The 20,298-nt window shown below is 44.0% G+C and overlaps 1 protein-coding gene across 4 annotated transcripts in view; it reads right to left on the bottom strand.

The window, feature by feature from the left end:
- NALCN (sodium leak channel, non-selective) overlaps positions 1-20,298 on the bottom strand; it is a 319,112-nt gene that overhangs the window by 35,368 nt on the left and 263,446 nt on the right. For 3 of the 4 annotated variants that reach the window (XM_045978577.1, XM_045978576.1, XM_045978575.1), the window contains 9 exons: positions 10,794-10,895; positions 10,306-10,375; positions 7,380-7,471; positions 7,170-7,292; positions 4,981-5,037; positions 4,627-4,747; positions 4,399-4,530; positions 3,257-3,424; positions 1,492-1,596 (listed from right to left, as the gene is read on the bottom strand). In XM_045978577.1, coding sequence (XP_045834533.1) covers positions 1,492-1,596; positions 3,257-3,424; positions 4,399-4,530; positions 4,627-4,747; positions 4,981-5,037; positions 7,170-7,292; positions 7,380-7,471; positions 10,306-10,375; positions 10,794-10,895 — 970 coding nt within the window. Of the gene's footprint in view, positions 1-1,491; positions 1,597-3,256; positions 3,425-4,398; positions 4,531-4,626; positions 4,748-4,980; positions 5,038-7,169; positions 7,293-7,379; positions 7,472-10,305; positions 10,376-10,793; positions 10,896-18,159; positions 18,247-20,298 lie in introns of all 4 variants that reach the window. The other variant, XM_045978578.1, reaches the window with a different exon arrangement.

The raw sequence follows: 20,298 nt of genomic DNA on the forward strand, positions 1-20,298 counted from the left end.
TCTGGCCTCCATCCCGTGTGAATCTAAAACCAGCCTGCTTTCCTGACTCGAGCGTGGGGATGAAAGCATCAGCTCTTTACCGCCCCCCTCGCTGGCTACTTTGGTTCACCATGACCTTTACGCCATGTTCCATGTTATGTCTTCTTAGGCTTATCGATGTTCCTGGAACCTCTGGCGATGCAGGTGGGGCCTGACCCAGTGTGTCTCTTCTGTCCTGTCCCTTCCTGAAATCCTCGGTGGAACACAATCGATAATGTATTTTGACTGGACAAAGATGTGACCTGTATTTTACGACCATCCGAGAAAGAATCATTTTTATAATCAGTGGCCTTGAAAATGCAGACATTTTTATACCAACGAAAAATCTCTGTGAGATAGCCATAGTTGCTGGAAATAGAGAAGTATGTGTTATAGGTAGGCTCTATTCAGCCTTCGGGCACATGCATTTTAATGGACGTAAGGCATATTCTTTCACCAGAATGAAAGAGGAAATGCTTTTGTTGTTTGTCCCTAAGCAGTATGTGGCTCATTCTTTTTTAATCCACTTGTACCCCGGGGCAGGATCCAAAGAGAAAAGGCGTTAGAGAGTGTGGCAGTATGGCTAATTATGACCACACGTGTCCGTCTTTCTGCAGGCTCCGTCACCGAGTTACCTACGACATTCTCCCATCTGGCCCTGGAGGCCAGGCTCTTACCAGCGACACCAGCAGAAGAGAGGTGTGCTGCCTCAGGACTCAGCCTGTGACCCTCAAACACGGAGTTGGTTCTGTGCTCCTATCTGCCAGCTAAATGGAGAAGACTCCGAAGACAGCCAAGGGTAGACAAAGAAGGAAGACAAAAGAAACGGTCCTCGAGAGGATATTTGGAGGAGAGCTGTCCACCTGACCCAAGACACAACGTGTTCATTTCATGACTTTCAGCTACTGAAACACTGGGCTTGTCCAGAGCCGCCTCCTCTTACTAACACTGACTGAACAAAGACAAAGCAAGGGGCAGAAGCAGAAGGGGTCAAGCTTGGGTCTTTGATAGCTGTCCTACTGGGGAAGATTCTGAACTTCCCAGTGGAGAGAAAGCTGGAGCAGAGAAGCATTGAACAGTGGTATGACACTCGGACTTTGCCTCTTGTCCTTTCTGTGGGGCTGTTTGCTGCTACGAGTCTTCTGAGACAACAGAGGCAGAATTTAGTTAGGGGAGGCCCAAAGGGAGAGCATCTGAGACTCACGGCTACAAGCATCTGGAATCTTGGGCGAGTGTGCCTCAGGTGTCAACAGAGGCTCATGCCAGAACAGCAGGAGAGTAGAATAATCTGGGGTGTGCTTTTAATCCCACAAGCTAGCCAGAAGAGACACAGTGCCCGCTTTAGGCAGAAGGAGTTGGCAGGAAGAAAATTCTCAGTTTCATGAGGGGTCCTCAAAGTAGCCTCAGCACGTGCTGACCGAGAGGTGGCGAATTACCTCAATTTAAATCCCAAAAGACAGAAAGCAATCTTACCCTTCTAATAATGTTGGGATCATTACACTTGGCCAGTTTCCCCGCAAAAAGCTGAACTCCAAAGCTTGCAAAAACAAGCATTAATGTCAACAAAAGGATGGAGACCTGAAAAACAATTGGTGAGATGTCACATCTCTGGGTAAGAAATTCAACAGTAGGCTTGATTTGAGCAGGGATAGGGACATGACTTTTCAGAGAACATAGTATGAAACCCTTGGTCTTTTCAGGGTATCGTCTAACTCTTCCACCTCGGGTCATTCAGTTAGCCTCGCTGGAATGTTAAAAGGAGGGAATTAACAACAGTTTTTGGATTTTGGGATAAAAACACGTGACTTTCAGGTAAGACAATATTTTTTATATGACTTGGGTTTTTCTGATTTTGGAATCGACACTTTAATGAAACCGAAGAAAAGTGTTTGAATAATTAGATTTTCCCCATTTTCTCCAAATGGATTCCTATCTCCATCAGCAGAACATAGATTAGAGAGAGACAGTGGTCCGGCTTTCTTGTGAGCAGTGAGGGCATCAAGAGGAGGGAGATCATTGGGTCCTGAAAAGCAAGCCTGTTAATTGACTAGTGCTCCCTCTGCTGGATGGTGTCTTGGTCTCAGCAGAGAAAAGTGGCAAAGGGGAAAACACTGAACAAAACCACTGATCTGGGGACCGGGTGAATCAAATCATCTAAACATACACCTTAAATATACTAAAATCACACAGAAACATCATCAGGAGAAAGGCACAGATAAATTCTTTGCTAAATTCTATCACAGCTCCAAGATGCATGCATATCAGGTAATATCCTTTTTTTCCTTCAGTGCCAGCTGGGTGAAAAGCCACCGTGTTGTGGTTTTAGCACAAAGAAAATGTGGGATTTCAAATACATCTTTAAAAACATATTAGCGACTCTGTACCTAGAGAAACCTCACAACCTGTCTTTAAAATACCCTAGAATCAACTGTAACCACAGCTGTTCTCTCCCCGTATGTGCGTCTTTAGAAAGCAAGATGTAAAATAAGCTTATGTAAATTAATTCATGTTTTCCGTGCACGAGCAGAACTCATCAATAATAAAAAGAATCCTTTGATCACTCCTTTGTAAGGCACGGATCCTTCTGTAATGATTGGGAGCAACGAGCTTCCAACTCATCGGTTTTTTTCTGCAGCATTGCTCTGGAAGACCCTCAATCAGGGTTGCCCAACTAAAAAGAATGTTTTCTCCCCATTTTCAAGTATTCATTCCTGTATCCTGAGGCTACTTAAAGTGAGGTATACCTCACTTCTTCTTAAAGTTTTTTTAAGTTTCTTTTTAAGTCATTTTATGTTAACACTCCAAAGATCAGAGACAAAATCTATGCCGTAAGTAACTGGGGACATACAAAATAAAATAAGGAGCCCAAACAGGTTAACCACTACTATTTGTGAAATAGATGGTGCGGAGGCTTATCTTCAATTTCTAGATAAGGAAAGTGCAACCCAGAATAAAAATTAGGGTCACGAGTTAGGAATGGAAGTGTTAGCAAATACGACCTCTTGTATTCTTCCTTTCATCAGACTTTCACTAAAAATGTCCATTGAATTAGACGCACCAACAAGTCAGAGCATGCGTGGGTTCCGAGCGTGTGCTGTTTTGTTAGTGCCTTTACAGTCCCCCGGCGATGAACACTGCAGACTTAGCCCCCCGCTAGCGAGACTCCCTGTGCCCCCTCGTTAGCTTCATTCCAGACCCAGGCTGAGCGAACCGGAAGCAGCGGGCAAGTGTCACGTACCAAGAAAATTTCCTTGAAGCCGCTGAAAAGTTCTCGAACTACTTTCCTCATCTGGGGCACGAGTTTGAATATCCGCAGAGGCCTCAGGCACCGAAGAACCATTAGAAGCTGAGCTCCGGATTCGGCAGGCACGTTTTGAGGCATCCAGCAGAGAAATATCAAGCTCACCTAGTGAGGGGAACAATCCCTAGAATTTATACAATTTAACTTTCGCTATCGACACTGAGAGCCAAGTGTATACAACTGGCCTTGAACGAGAGATTCCATATGGCCCACAGGACAAGCATTCACTGGGTATATATTCGATCTCTTAATTCTGAACTCTGAGCTCTGAACCCAGTCTACACCTGCTAGTGGGGCCCAGGAAAGTCGTCAGCTATTCGCAGGCGTGACATAGGGGTGACCACACTGTGTGTGTGTGTGTGTGTGTGTGTGTGTGTGTGTATCCCCAGTGCACTCTGCTCCTTATTTTAACTTATACACTCGAAATGCAGGTTGGAATTCCTTTGATCATGGATACCAACCCTCATGCTTGCCCTGATTCTCACTATTTTATGGGCAATCTAAAGATACTGCATGTCAGTGGTCACGATCCTCCTTGTTATGTTGGAAAAGACACTGACTTTATGCCTTCTTGGACATAGGGAAAAAATGAAATTTCTTTGAGTCCCTTCCTCTGGTTTCCCGATTCAGTTTAACGGAAGAGTTGAATGGTCACCTGGTCTAGTCAGGTATTTTGTATACTGGAATTGAAAGAAAGGTCCAATCCCCCTCATGTCTGGTTGCTTTTGGCAATGAGGAGCTCATCAATCAATTGTATGGGGGGGGGTTGTCTATTTGTTTGCTTGTTTGTTCTAGTATGGGAGCCACAGGATTATGGGGTGCAAATGAGATTTCTGTCGTAGGCCTTATTAATGTACGTCTTAGATGTACAAGAATGTGATTGATGTACGTGAACCATATCCATGGAAATTTTGAATGTTTCTCATTTAGATTTTCACATGCGTGCCCTTCATTTGCCAGCGGTAGACTACTCAATAATCACATCTAAAGGAACTCACATATCTTTCTCTTGTACTGAAAAAGGCCGGAGAGTTTCAAAGTCACAACATCTTACATTTAGCAAATAACCAGAGACTTACAAGATATATAAATATGTCCATGACTCCGCCAAAGTCCCTGATGACAGCAGTTGGAGTGAAGAAGAGGCCATCCGCCATAATCTTCAGATTGAGCTCGATGCTCATGAATATCACAAACACGTACTCAGCAATCTGAAATGGGCGAGAGGCAGCCGGGTCACCAAGAAGGGAAAAGCCTGCAGCCCCGAGTTTTCTGCTGAGCTGAGGACTGAGATGTGGCAGCCATACCTGCAACGTCGGGGCATGCATGACTCTTCGAAAGGGGGACTCAAACATCATGGAAATGCAGGAACAGATGGTCACGATGATCATGACCCAGTCCAGGTAAGTCACCAATCCCAGTAAATCACTGCCAAAGACCAAACACAACGAGGAACGGACGCTTCAGGGAAGGCCACGCAAGTCACAGAAAACCTTTCAGTGATTCTATACATGTGACTGGCATTTATTTCAAAATCCTCACTGTCTATTTCCTAGCACGACATGGCAAGAAAATAACAAGAATCTCTACATTTTTATGCAGCATAAAACGGTGCATGGAACTTTCAAAAGCTCACGGAAAACGGGCTTTGTGATGCTTACTAAAGCTGATGGTACTTGGTATTCTTCACGGCTCCTGTGACGGGATCTGTTTTAGATCTGGAAGAGACAACACGCACAAACTTGGGCAACATAGCAAGTGTGCTCTCGCTTGGCAGCTCGGTATTTATAAACATCTTTTCTACCTAAAATCTCTTTCATATCCTCTGCACAATTACATTTCCGGGAACTGTGTGACTTTCCAAGGCAGAGAACATGAGATGACAGAAAAATCAGAATTTGATGTTTTGAGAGGAAAGTTTAAAATTTCTCAAAATAGTTGATTTGGGAAGTCATGAATCCAGTCAACAGTTTCTGACATGGTTGTGACAAAACTTTGACTTCCATTTAAAAACACTCCGTTAAAATCTCTGCTTTAGCCTTTTAAGAACTTTCCTCAAAGAGTTCTTGAAAAAAGTTCAGGATTGTTCAAATAAACCTCCAGAAATTAAATTGAGCTCTGCTCCCTACGTTTAACCGTGATCTTGTAGAGTGACTTATGTGGAATTTCTTGGAGCCCCCACTTCTAAATTTCACTTTCTGGGAGCCCATGGCAGTCTCTGTGTGTGTGCTCCCGAGTATAAGAGAGTCTCCCTCGGTCCACGTCACCTGCAGAGCTGACAAAAGGGAGTAGGTCCACACTAAATGAGGTGGAGAATTAGCCGTTAGGTGTTAGTGTGGAGGCAGCCAACAGGCTAATTCCAGACGAAACACTCACTTGAGGAACAGATCAAAGCAACTCTCAACTACCAGCTTCTTTCTTTACTGTGTGAAAACTCAGGGAAGTTTGAATCACTATGACTCAGATGCTTTAAATGGTGAGAGTCTTGCTAGAACATCTGAGAGAACACTAGACGGCCAGTCAGAGTGAGTCAAGACTACCTCATGTCCCTGTGCCAAGCCCTTAACCACGGCTGACCTAAGTGTCCTCCTCTGTTGGAGGAGGGGGGGATACAAATGACACCAGATGGTTCCCGAGGTGTCCTCAGTCCTGGAATATTACCACACTGTATTAGTTTTCTAGGGCTGTTGTAACAAAGTAGCACAGAGCGAGTGGCTGAAACAACAGAAACACTTTTTCTCAGCTCTGGAGGCAAGAGGTCTGAACAGAAGGTGTGGGCAGGGTTGGTTCCTCCTGGGGGCCGTGAGGGAAAGACCTGTTCTAGGTCTCCCTCCTTGGTTTGTGGCTGGCCATCTTCTCCCTTCATCTTCACATTGTCTCCCCTCTGTAAGTGTCTGTGTCCAAATGCCCCCCTCAAAAGGACAACAGTCATATTGGATTAGGGCCCACCATAATCACCTCATTTTAATTGAATTACCTCTTTAAAGAGGCTATTTCCAAATAAAGTCACATTCTGAGGTACTAGGGGTTAAGGTTTCAATATGTAATTTTTGGGGGCAGGGGGACACACACAGTTCAGCCCATAACACATAGCGATTATGATATGCTGCTAATAACAGCGTTGGGGAAGGCCTAACGATGTAGATGGAAAGCTTTCACACTTCCTCCAAGACTCTTAAGGTGTTCAGGATATTTACTAAAGTTAAGCAGGACAAAAATTCCATTTCATCCACGGGTTGCCTGCTGACATTGCCTTGCCTTGTCACAAATGCAGTGTCCTCCTGGTCGACCACACTGTTGGCCTCATAACACAGCTCACGTGGGCAGGGACAGAGACACTGGCCGGAGGGCTGTCTTCTCATAATAATTGGTAAGGGAAGCACTAGTCAACTTTACTTCTATTTTACAGTATTCCAGAATAATCCAATCAGGGTATTTTCACCACGAAGAAACCACAAGTCTGAAAGAAGGTGTGGACAATGACCTTCCCGTGTCATTCAGTCCACTCTTGGTTCAGTATTTCCGAAACAAAATGCGGAGTTGGTAACGCCAACAAAAACGTATTGGATGACTGTTAAACTCGGCACGTAAAAATGACTGCTCCGTGTTTTATAACTGTGAGTTTTATATAAATGTTAACGACTTGCAACCTCTGATTGTTTTGCACCGGGTCGGCCCCTCGGCCAAGAGAGAAGCAGCATGGTTAATTAGCCCACGGTTTATCTCGTGACCCCATTAGGATTACACGTTTCCTTCTTCCTGGTGTGACAACCCCCCCCCCGCTGGTGTGACAACCCCCCTGCTGTTTGTGCGACGCAGCTCGAACACCGGCTGAAGTGGATATACTCACGCGTTGAAGCGTGCCCGGACCACCACCCGGCAGAAGTTTCTGAACCTGTGCTCCCGCCCAACGATGAACAGCGGCTTGTCGAAGTAGGGGTGATTCTCTCTCAGCTCCTCTTCCTGCACTTTCCTGGAAGGGCAAATCCACAGACAGGAAGGCTGAGGGAAAGGCTGTCATTCCAGAGCGAGAGCCCAGGAAGACCGCCGCGCCCCGTACCTTTTCATTTCTGCTTGTTCCTTTTTTTCCTGGATCATCTTGATTTCACTGTCTTCTCTTTGTGCGTTTCTGTATCTCACTGTATTGGAATGCTAGAAGTACAATAAAATACACATCAAAGTGGAAGATGTTTTTGGAAGGCCCAAAAACAGTTTTTAGAAAAGCTGAAATAAATATCTTTATTTATTAATGTAAGGTAGTAAATAAATATCTTTATCTTAATTATACATTTTTAATGACCACAGTCATCTTAGCAAGGGTATTTTTTCCCTCGAAAGGGTATCTTTTTTCCAACAAAAATATTTATTGAGGACCAATTATGCACCAGGCACTGTTGTACTGCTGGGGCATATGGCAAAAAAGCAAAAAGAAAGGATAAAATCCAGCTCTTGCGGGGCTGATGATCTAGTCAGGGGAGACAGATAAAAATTGAATGACAATACGGGATGGTGTTAGAAGATGTTTAGGACCATGGTAAAAAAAAAAAAAAAGAAAGAAAGAAAGAAAAGAAAAGAAAAAAGAAACGGGACAGAGAGTGCTAGAAGTCTCCGCGTTTGGCCCGTCACAGCAGGCCTCAATAAGAAGCTGTTATTTGAGCGAAGATGAGAGAAGGATCTACAGGCCATGGGGCATCTGCAGAAATGTGCTTTTGCAGAGAAGGGGTGGGTCCTGATGCGCAGGGAATGGCTGTGTGTCCATGGAACAGCCAAGACGCCCCATGGGTGGAGTCAAGGGGGCAAGCGCCAGGGTAGGGGACACTGAGATCAGAGCGCTGAGAGGGGGCCTGATCGTGCAGGACCCCAGCTCTGGTTCTCACTCCCTCCGACATGGACAGCCGTTGCTCAAATAACCTGACAGATATTGTCCCAAGTATGCCTTAGATTTCCTTATCTGTATCTTCTATCATTTGGAATGAGTGAGACAGGTGAAGCTCTCTATTCTACATTGCTTCTGTTATGCAGGAAAAGACATCCGGAGTTATTTTTTAGGAAATTAGCAGAGTCTCATCATCTCTTACTATGGAAAAGGTGGGGGATTTGTTTTCATTACATGTCTGTGTAATAAATAGAAGAAAAAATCTTTGAAGAAGAACTAAGCCTCTGGAATTGAGACTATGCAGTTAGAACATTTCGCCGTGTATATTTAAACACATATTTTCAAAGCCATGTTCTAGTTCGGCTCCTTAGGCTACCTATTTCTAGGGAATCACACTGAAGGAAAGTGCTTTGAATTAGTGTTGTCTCTCTGAATTTTCTCCTTGACGTTTCCTCCACGCAACATGCCTGGCCCCCAAGTTATGCGTACATAGGCCATATGTTGGACCTGATCACAATTCTATGTCAACAATATAGCAAATCATGCCAGACAGAACTCTGGCTTAAAAATCATGGTGCAGGGGCAACTGGGTGGCTCAGTGGGTTGGGCCTCTGCGTTCGGCTCGGGTCGTGATCCCAGGATCCTGGGATTGAGCCCAGCATCGGGCTCTCTGCTCAGCGGGGAGCCTGCTTCCCCCTCTCTCTCTGTCTGTTGCTCTGCCTACTTGTGGTCTCTGACTGTCAAATGAATAAATAAAATATTTTTTAAAAATCATGGTGCAAACAGATGTGCACACCAGTTAGAACCTTGCAAAGTGGGTGATGATGGTACCAGGTGTTCTCATCACCTGTTGGCAGTTGTGCTTGGAATACTTAGGAGAATCTACTCTAACAGTTTCTACCAATCGAAAGCAGTTGGATTATTCTGGAAACCCCAGAAACTGAAGAAAAGACAGGTAAAGTGGTGAAAAAGACAAACAAAACCCAAAAAACCCTAAGGTTTGCTACCTTTCTCTTGCAAGACCTCCTTTCTCCAATGCCATCCCTGGCTCTGAACATTCAGGACTCGGCTTCCTTAGCCAGTGTAGCTAGACTCTACTTAAGACCTGTATTTTAATGAGGGCATCACCAGTGATAATTATTTGATATGTGCTTTGCAAGTCTCTTAGAAATCTTGGCATGATACAGCTGCTGGTGAGTCTAACCCAGAGGTTAGACTTCTGCCTCTGTGGGTTTCCCTGGGTTTTCATGTGGCTTGTTTCTTCTCTTTGTTCAGGTCTCTGGTCTACTAATACAGAGACCTGAACAATGACCACCTTCTCGAACATTCCCTGCCCCCAAATCTACACCTTTAATTTCTTTACAGCATTTTATTTTTCTTTATAATGCAGAGCAAAACTGTCACAGCAGTGAAGGTATGATGGAAAATAAGTAAAAAAAAAACACTTCCAGAAATGACTGTGTATGTGTTTCCTTGCTTAGTCTTTGTCTCTTTTACCGGGATATAACTTCCTGGAAGGCAGAGGATTTTGTCTTGTTTCCCCACTGCCTCACTTAGAACAGGGCCTAGCACATAATAAATACTTGATATATATATTTTTTTTAGTTAGTTAATAAATCAACAGATGACCTAGAGTCTAAAAGCAAAGAAATTCTTGGGAACTAGTATTCAGCCTTTGAAAGAAAAATTCTTCTAGAAGTAAGATTGTATTTCCTAGGAGGTAAAGCCCTGAATTTATAGACACTGGAACTAGATTCCAGAATATCTGGAAATTTTAGTAAAGGTTTAAAGTTAATGATAAAAATCAATTCTATAAAATACTTTACATACCTTTAATGTCAGCCAAAGGCAAGTGACATGTCACTTTTGGGTCGCTATCTTAATGAACACGTGTTTTGTGGGATGTCTGTATTTTTGAACAGTTAATGGTCACTCTTTGGTACTGGCCATTCCGTTTGCTTCCTGAGTTTCCTGATTCCCTCTGATATAAACTCTTACGGAGACAGTTCAATGTGACAGAAGGACCCAGGTGCTGGAATGTTCTAAACTGTAATTTAAATGCATTTTCATAATCATGCTTTCCAACTCCAAAGCATTGCTGAGAACTTACATCTTGAGTTAGGGTTTCGAGAGATTTCCCCCTGCTAATCCTCTGGCTGTTGGATCCGTGTCTCAGTGACCTAAAACAACCACAACCAACTGGTCAATACATCCAAGACCAAACTTTGACTTTTGAGCCATGGCCGTTTTAAGAACAAAATAAAGTAATTTCTCCGATACCATCACAAATGCTTATTATTATTTTTTTTTTGTAGTGAAAGCTTTCGTTTATTCAAATGCCTTTGAGCTCATCTCACAAATTGCAGAATTTTTCCTTCTGATCTTAAAAGTAAGAATCTGGCTGTCACCAAGGAAAAGGTTTTTGAAAGATTTTTTTTTGACTCTTTGAATCTGATTGTGGGTTTCATTGTTGCCACCAGCAAATAGAACAAAGTTCCTCCCCCACGCCTGTCTGCCAACCCGGGCGTGCACAGAGACCGTTTCCTGCAAAACTCCTTTCCTTGTTTTCTCTGCAGCTTTGTCTCCTGGTGTATTTACCTGCGCTCCTGGCGGATATGATGCTGCACACTGAGAATTGACCTTTCCTTTGCAGGCTGCCCCTCAAATGATCCGCTCAGCATGCGCTGTCGAGTGCAGGCTCTAGGAAAAAAAAAAAAAAGAGCCCGAGATAAATGCGTGATCTGTACACTTGGGATGAATAATACATAACTGCTCATTACTCTTATTATTTTTAAGAAAACACCAATGATAAGGCAAAACACAGCAAATGACACATGACCATGAAGGAAAATGGGCTTGAGGCTCGGTGTCGAGAACACTTACAAACAGAACCACCACAGCTACATGGCGGGGCCGGGAAATAGACAGAAAGCTCCCACCCGCCACGACCTGCCTCCCCCTACCCCAGGGGACAGCTCCCATCCGGGTCCCGCAAGCCTCGCCATAGGTAGGCATGATGTTGGTTTTGAATTTAGACAAGGGGGTTTCTAAGAGCAACACTTTGGGGAAGGATTTGTCCACCCAGGCCCCTGGGATGATAAAGTCTATGTCCCAAGGAGATTCTGCAGAACTCCAGGGAAGTAGGAAAACATAAAACCGGAGGCAAAAGTGACTGACAGAGAGAGGTAATGAAAGCTGAGATTAATACCGAGGAAACCTCAGTCTAAAGCCTGTGGCTTAAAGGTGACCGGTTACCTCTTTCTTTGCAAACCACAGAACTCTGAAGACTTTTTAAAAATGTGCCCCCCTGAAACCATACCTGGGCTGGTATAGTTTCAGATTTGTTAATGAGGGAAGATAATTGGGTGACTCAACACCTGGGGTGTGAATGATTGGAAGAGAAAACAAGATTCTTCTTCCAGAAAGCTCCTTCCATCTGGAAACGACAGCAACTCCCTTGACGTAGTAGTCAAGTGGAGAGAAAATAATACAGAGGCTCAGAGACCTGTGTCCCACAGGCAACACTGCCACCCACTAGGTGAGTGACCTTTGGGCTCAGTGTTCAGATTGGTAAAGTGAGGACAAGACCCTGATCTCAAAGAAAACTCCCAGACTTAAAATACCAGGGTCTTATGTTATGCAAATTTTATGATGCCGTGTTTGTTCAACACCTGAACACACGACTTTTGTCATTGCATTACATGGAACTTTCATACTTATGTTTCCTAAAATGCATTTCTAGATTGACTTTGAATTAGATTATCATCGTCTGTCTCAGAGTCAAGATTTTCAAGAAAAAGACCCACGTCTCTCTCTAGCACACTTGCAAGCCGCTCTTATGATAGCACGTGTATATTCGAGTAATTAAAAATATCTCTGATGCCATGAAGATAATCACGGCAAATACCTACGAAAATCATGCAAATTCAATGAATGTAAATGCTTTTCAGGAAGCCATCCTCACTACATCACTCTCCTTGGTTTAATAAGCATCACGGAGCAGTTCTACGTAAAATCCAAAGTCTAAATTTTACTGAACGCCAAGGATTTATGGCAGCGAGAGACAGAGAATGGGCTTATTTCCAGGACCAGGACGGTGTCCCACAGGAAGCTGCATTTGTAAGTCAGGCTGAGTTCCCCAAGCTTTAGCACGATCCCAAACGATGTACATAGACTAAGAACTGTTCTACCGGACAAGGGCTGGAAACAAAGAAGCATCCGGAGAACATCTATTTGGAAAACTGTGTTATCTTGCCACAGATCTACAGATCTTGCCATTTGTGTAACCATCAGGACTTAACCTTTAGCCATGGTCTTAGTATTTTTATTTTTTGTCTTAAGAATCTCCCCCGGCCAAAGCAGCTGAGCCCTCAGGGCTTACATACAAAACACATGCAACTTGAATGCAGACACGCGTTCAAACTGGCCGTCCCTGCTCTGTTTGGCGTGGAGAGATGACCCTGGCTCCGAGTTGCCTATGACACAGGACTGTGGGACGTGCACCACAGCCCAGTCTGAGCATGTGCGGCCATTCTCGCTGGGGAAGAGTTGGGACCGCATCTACGACTCCAGAACCTCATGGGTGTCCCAACATCCACATCAGCGCAGCACACCCACGCCCCCTGGGGTGGCTCTGTGGGGCCTGCTGAGACTCCGTCCTCTGACCCAGCAAGACAGGAAGGCGTCCATGGTGGGAGGTGCAGCCGCTATTGGAAAGAGTCCACGCCCAAGGGCATCCCTTCCATCCCCCCACCAGCAACACGGCTGCAGCGCAGAGAGCAGCTCCTTTCCTCTTTGGCTCAAGACCAGCCCTTTCTTTCCCGCCGGGGGCTAGAGAATTTGAAACATGACAGTAAAATGGGCTGGAGTTTCAGCTGTGCTGCGACATGTGAATCTCTGTCCTCTGGATGAGAAGGTCAAGGTGACCGGGGTGGGGTGGGGGGGAGGCTGGCTTTTAGCTGTACCCTGCCAGCAGAAATCGTGCGTTGAATCAGACTGAGACAACCACTCCGACGGGTAGGATGTCGAAAACCGCTGGCTCTCATTTCCTCTTCCGATCGCTTTCCTCTGAGTATACAACAGTGTTTGTTAGTACAATTTCAAACCGGAAATGATGAGCAAAGGGACAAAATGCTTAGTAACTTGGGCCAACTAAATCGTGTAACAAGTGGCTTCAGAGTTGCGTTCCAGTCGAGCACACACCTTCGAGGCTTCCATTTCCTCGCTGCGGGGACCGGGCCAGAGCTCTGCCTGCTCTGAGCAGAAGCTGCTCGCCCACCACCTTTTTTCCCGGAACTGCAAACGTCCCCACTAACCTGAGCAGAGTGAAATCAGGCAGACGCAGCCCTCTTCCCTTGGCGTTCTGAGGTCCCTTTGGCGCCTCTGGCTCAGCGCAACTATCTCTGAGCCCCTGTTCTAGCCCCACACCCCAGGACTGCTCCCACATCTGCGCCAAGACAAAGGTCAACAACGGTCTCCATCTTCATGGGCAGCTCAACTCCTGGGCAGTCTCTTAGGCCAAACGCTCTGGTATCTCCCGCTTTCCTTTGAGCATGTAGTGGTTTTTGAAGTAGGAAGTTCTTTGGGAAACGCTAGAGCTTCTTAGCGATAAACTAGGGGCTACATTCATCTAGAAAATTGCTAAACAAACATTTGGGTGAAGGCAATTTGCAGGGGTCGGGGCGAGTGGGGGCACATGACGCACAGTTCATTTGGAGGCTCCTCAAGGCTTTTTTCCTCTACTAAGGACACTGGTGGGTCTGACTAAACTCAAAACTCAAAATTCTGTTCTGGGTACCGCATCCATCACAGTTAGAAACGGGCTCTTTATCTATAACAGCTTCCCCACAAACGACAGGTAATGGCACAGAAGAAACAACTCTCCTACAGATACATAAATCTGTCTAGAAGAAAACATATGGGAAACATCTAATTACATTATGCAAAAGTACTAGCTGCCAAAAACGGGTTTCCTACAGATGAAGGGAGGAACTCGGACGGCAGGACATAAATCTGGGGTAGGAGCGGGGAGGCAGGGAGCAAGGAAAAGAAGCTGCATTAACACGTCCGCCCTGAGGACACCTGGACGTTGAAGCAGGTACAGAAAGAAGACCACATCAGGATGCTTCCGCAGAAGTGAAACAGCCTTATACAAAAGCCACTGTCGCGTTCTTTGATAACGTAAAATATTTTGCTATTTTGGAAAATAACAGGCTTGGTAGAAAATTATTCACTTCAATCTGGCCCTACTGGATTCCACTAAGAGGTTAAACATTCTCTAATACAAGGTGCCAAGGTTCACACAAAAGTATGGTAAGCGCCTGCTTTATTATTTTTACGAGGAAATACAATTGCATTACACACAAGCATACCCTGTAATCCAAACGGCGAATACCAAATAGTATTTCTGACATGAGTAATATAATTACAAACTTTGACATAAATGGGTTCTGAGAAGGACTAGGAAGGGAGAAATGAATATTCACCCACGTGAAAGCATAGGAAAATGCTTTATGTCCCATGCTCCTGCAGCAAATTATTAATGCTCATGGCGTTTTGTCATCACTGGTCACCTCCCTCGAGAGCTCTTTAGGGAGGGTCTGAGCACTCATCCTGGGTTCCCTGGAGGAGCGGTGGCTGGCACGCTCCCGGCAGAGTGATGGAGAGAAGGAGGGAGCTCGAGGCAGGGAGGTAGAGGTATAAGGAGGCTGAGGGAGGAGGGGGCTGCATCTGGAACTTGCTAGTCTCAAGGTCCAAACAGCACAGTAGGTTAGAACTTTCACACCCGGCAGCAGAGCTCAGACTGAAAGTTCTCCCTTCGACTGGACGCCTGATGGAGAAGTCGACTTGAGAACACACGAGGTTTAGAACCATTCAGTTCCGATCTCGCCTCTGGCTGGTCGTAGCACCTCAGGCGGGGGACAGGTATTCCCCGAGCCTCCGTGTCCTCTGTGTAAAACAGAGACCACCACCACCCTTTCCGCCAACCTCGCAGGGAGCCGGGAGGACCAGCTGTGATTATGAATGCGCCAGTCTTTGGAAACACCGACACTTTGTTTACATTTTAGTGGCTGTTACTTACTTTTCTATCTTGTCCCATATCATGGTTGGTATTAAAACGTTCTATGGGGGTGGAGGACAGAAAAGCGAGTGTGACAGAGGGTCATATCGGAGGGTAAGTCTTCTCTGCTCTGACCCTGATCAACAGTGATATATGGTCTAGCGCTGAGCCTTTTCACCAGTCTCCACACACCCGTCCTCAATAAACATGCTGTGTTATTATCACGAGCAAAGTGATCTCTGACCCCGTGCAGGTGTTTCTCAGATGGCCCCAATGATCCGCCTCCTGGTTTTCATGCCCTGGCATAAGGCAAGAATGTGGGTAGGACTTACTGACTTGCTCGTAACAAGTATAAGGCAATCGGGATGGGATAGGTCACAAAAGACATGCATTTCATCTTCCCCATTGTCCCTTGCCCCTCACTTGCTGGCTCAGTCGAAGCAGGCTGCCATGCTGTCCCAGGTCACAGCTGGTATTAAATCATTCTACAGGGGCACCTGGGTGGCTCAGTCGGTTAAGCCTCTGCCTTCGGCTCAGGTCATGATCTCAGGGTCCTGGGACCAAGCCCTACATTGGGCTCTCGCTCAACAGGGAGCCTGCTTCCCCACCTCTCTCTCTGCCTGCCTCTCTGCCTACTTGTGATCTCTGCCAAATAAATAAATAAAATCTTTAAAAAAAATCATCCTACAGAGGGTAGAGGACTACATTCTACAGAGGTACAATGGAGAGATCCACTTCTTAAGGAACGAGGGTGGCCGTCTGCTAATGGTGTGAGAGGAAGGAACTGAAGCATTAATCTAACTGCTTATGGGGAGCTAAACCTTACTGAGAATGGGAGAGTGAGCGAGGAAGGGAATTCCTCTGGAGCAAGTCAAAATGCCTGCTGCCTAGTGAGAGACCCAGCTAAGCACACCCAGTTCCCGACAGAGACTTTGAGATTAATCTCCATTGTTTCAATCATAAGGTTTTGGAGTAACTTGTTACACAGCAATTGGTAACTAATACAGTTATCATCACTGTTGCGGGCGTATCAGTTCACCTTGCACACAGTAGGTGCTCAATAAATACTTGTGAAATGAATGAATCTTGAAATTTTGTGAAGATCCGATATTTAAATGTCTCTTGATCACTTCACAGGTATGAAACAAGGCAATAATCAGAAATAGCACAGCATGTGTTTGAAAAATGCTTTTTAAAGGGGAAGTTCAATTTAATTTTATCTCCAGTTAGAATACTATGCTCCACAAGAGATGAGCTGCACACTCATAAGAGAGGAGGACCTGAGACAGGAATGAAAAAAAATCAGACACTGCTTCTCGCAAGCAGAAAATTTATAAATCTTTATATTCTATGTGACACTATTAAGGGAAACCTACAAGTCAATATGAGGCAGAACTGAGTTCATTTCAATTTCTTAAGAGGCGGGTCTGATCTGTCACTGGGAACGTGGTCTCCATTAATGGTATCTTAACACGAAATCTACCACAGCGCTGAAATTTAAGTAAGGAGTTGGAGACTTTTATAACTTTACCAATAAGAAGTGAGAAGTACCTGTCATTAAAGTTACTCAGTGACAGACCTAGTCAGAAGGAAAAGTATTTGAATATTCAATTAAGTTATATTTTGCCACTTTACATTTTTTATTAGAATTTAGATGCTTTTCGATCTCACCCAAAGGTAAAAGAAATACATTTTCAGGATGAAAACATTCATTTATTTGTTGACTAGAGAGAAAGCGAAGCCAATCATACTGAAAACACACACCACGAACTTCAGGCGAAGCCTGGCTTTTCTTAGGGGATGGACCACAAAGTCATGGTATCGGGTCTTCACTGTCTTGTCCATATCTCTTCACAAGGGCAAGTTTCTTAGAAACCCCATCTAGTGGTTTAATAGAAAAAATTGCTCTGCCTGTCTTCTGGTACTGGGAGGCACAAAGCTTCAAGTGTCTGGTGAAAAATAATGAAGTCTTTTGTCTTGTCTGAGGGAGGAAATTCTCCATGATGCAGGCATATGTAATCCTTTTATTCCTGCTCCCCAGAGGGGAATTACAGTGAGGCATTTTCTTTTCCCAGTTGGGGTTAATGTGACGCCCTCTCTACCTTTGAAAGTAAAACAAGACTAGGACCCCTGATGATGATTCAAATGTGGGAATATTCTTCAACAAACACACATTCCCAGTTGCAAAAATATTACCCCTGGTTTCTTGCCAAGCCTTTGAAAAAAACATATGAAAGATTGATTCTTTTTTTTTACCCCCCTCTCTGCATTGCCTTTGTGCTTTGGAATTTCAATTACCCCTTATATGACAGCCATAGATATATAATCTTTTATGGAGGTTGAGGGAAGAGAATCATGTCTTAAGAAATTGTCTCTATTTTTCTTGACACTCCTCCATCTAAAATATTTTAAAATTGGCCCAAAGATTATGGTTATAAGAGAGATCTTTGGAGCTTTATTAGCCTTTAAACACCACTAGTTGTTTATAGAAATACTAGCAGGGGGTCCTCTGTTTCTTTCTTCTCTCTCTCCATATCTTCTTTCTTAATGTTCCAGAACAAGGGTGTGGGAAAAGCCTGTACATTCTGTAATGAAAGAGAGAGGCCTATGAGTCTTCAAATTATTTTCATTCATTATAGAAAAGTTAGATTACATGAAGCCATCTGGTATTAAACGTAATTACCGTCTAAAGGAACTGCAGCGTAACTTCGCAGAGCGTTAAATTTGAGGGATTTTACTCAGATCTTGAGCTCCACAAGGGTACACATCGCAAAGTATTGTCGAATGTTGGTTAATATAATGTAATCACATCAACAGAAAACAGAAAATAGCCCTTCGGTGGTAATTACGTGAAACTATGGCTGTAGACCAGGTGATGAGTATTTCCTGGAAAAGGGCTCTTACCTGACTCCAGGAGAGTGACGATGAAATCCTCCAAAGGGGACACGGCCGCAGATGCTAATAGGTGAGCTCCTCTGTAATGGCGTCTTGCTGAGATGAGGAAAAAGCTGCATTTTTATCGTAGTGAATACCCCACTCCTTTGTGAATCAACCCGGTCCTGAGTAAATGGATATGGCTCTCTAGTATTAAATGGCATCCGATTTGTTCTCTCCAACCTTGTGCTATTCATAAAAATGTTGTCATAGGGACACAGGTAAATTACACAGGCAACCAGAACCTCACTGCAGACTGAAACATAAGGGAAGCCTTATTGTCTTATCATAAGTAGGTATGATAAATAAAAAAGAGAATCAGCTTAAAAATCCCTGCCTTTAGTGCATCTATTAGAATTCAGGAATAGACTGTCTGAAACCCCACACCACACTGGGGTTTAAATTCAGTAATGCTCCATCTGACTCAGAAAAACATAAATTACAATGCAAAGACCGAACTTTTTATTAGAACAAAAGTGAAATTTTGCAAATGTTGCACAAGCCACAGGAACCAGTTTTTCTACCCGCACGGATTTTCTTATGCTACTTATTACTTCATGCTCCAACAACATAATAGTAAAAGAAAAACCCTGTTCAAATATTTTGCTGTATCTGTTAGGTAAAATTTAATAGCAACCCTCCTGATCCATATAGCTCCATTACAATCACGTCGTAATAATGTACGCGTCATGTATAATCTCAGTGAAATGTAACATACTTTGATTACCACAAATCAGGAAAGACTTAGGAAAACATGTTTAGAATACATCATTTTACTAAGCGTAATGACAGACATTAACTAGACTTATTGCGATGAGCATTTCACAAGACACACAAATCCCCTTGAATTAGGTTGTACACCTGAAATTAACGTAATGCTATGTATCAATTACATCTCAGTAAAAAAATTAAAGAAGATTTCAAGGAAAGAAAGTTTGGTTTTAAAAAAGCAAAAAAAAAATCATTTTGCTTAACTTAAGTTGTATTTTGCCTCTTTGAAATTTTCACTTTTTATGTTGTATGCAAATGCTTAAACCCACAGGTCTTATCTCCTTATTGCTCTCTGAATACACTGAATTTCCACGTATTTACTTGGTCTCTATTTCTCCAAATGGTCCTTCACTTAACCTTAAAGAGTTTTTAAATATCAGGAATAAGAGAAACCAACAACTAGGCGACCTAAATAAAATCACAGATAAATATTTATGATAATATCTAACATTTCATTACATATTTGATTAATAGTTAATGTTTTGATGATAATGTATTCAACATTAATCATTAGTATTCAATTTATGAACATCTATGAATACATTACACATGTTAACAAGTATCTTTACTAAATCAAATGTTAGTAATTTGTTCTTTTATCAATATTGAGCATATTAATCCCCAGTACTCTGGTTTTTGAAGACCTTGGGTTATTCCTGCCAAATGTGTGTGATAAAAAATTGCCGCTATGTCAGGAGGCTGACCCAGACCCAGCTTTAGGGGTATCTGCTTCCTCTCATCTGCAGGGTCTTTCTGGGCCCCCCTCCCCTCCCCTCTTCCCCCCCCCCCCCCCACTTTCCTCCCTTCCTCCCTCCCCTCCTGCCTCTGGAGCACATTCCACTGAGTTGCTGGCCCGTCTAAGTCTAAGGTCTGTGAGAGGCTGCAAGGCGCTCAGGGCCTCTGAGCCTTGCCCAGTGCGTCTTGCTAGTCGTGGTCAGAATGAGGAGCTGCAGAAAACACACTTGACCTTCTCCAAAGCTGCTGAATTGCTAGGCTACACGATGAAACAAGAATTTGAAAAGGAGAGCTTGTCAAACGGGAAGGAGCACCCAGGGTAAGATGGTAACGCTTCACGTTATCAAGCTGCCTTGGATTTCCACGCAACTGGTCCTGCTTTAGAGAACCGGAAGCTCTGAGTCTAGATGGGAGAGAACGGAGTAAGAATGAAGAGGCTGTTTGTCCTTTCCTCAAATTCCCCTTGTCCTACAGCTAACGATGTGCACAGGAGAGCAGGTGGCCTCTTGAAGGGGACCCCAGGGATTTAATTTGCAAGCTTTCATCTAGAAAACTCCACAATCTCTCCAGTCTCTGCACTATCAGGCTCAACAGTCTTCCAGA

Source organism: Meles meles, chromosome 14, assembly GCF_922984935.1.
Source record: "Meles meles chromosome 14, mMelMel3.1 paternal haplotype, whole genome shotgun sequence".
Classification (NCBI taxonomy): Eukaryota; Metazoa; Chordata; class Mammalia; order Carnivora; family Mustelidae; genus Meles; species Meles meles.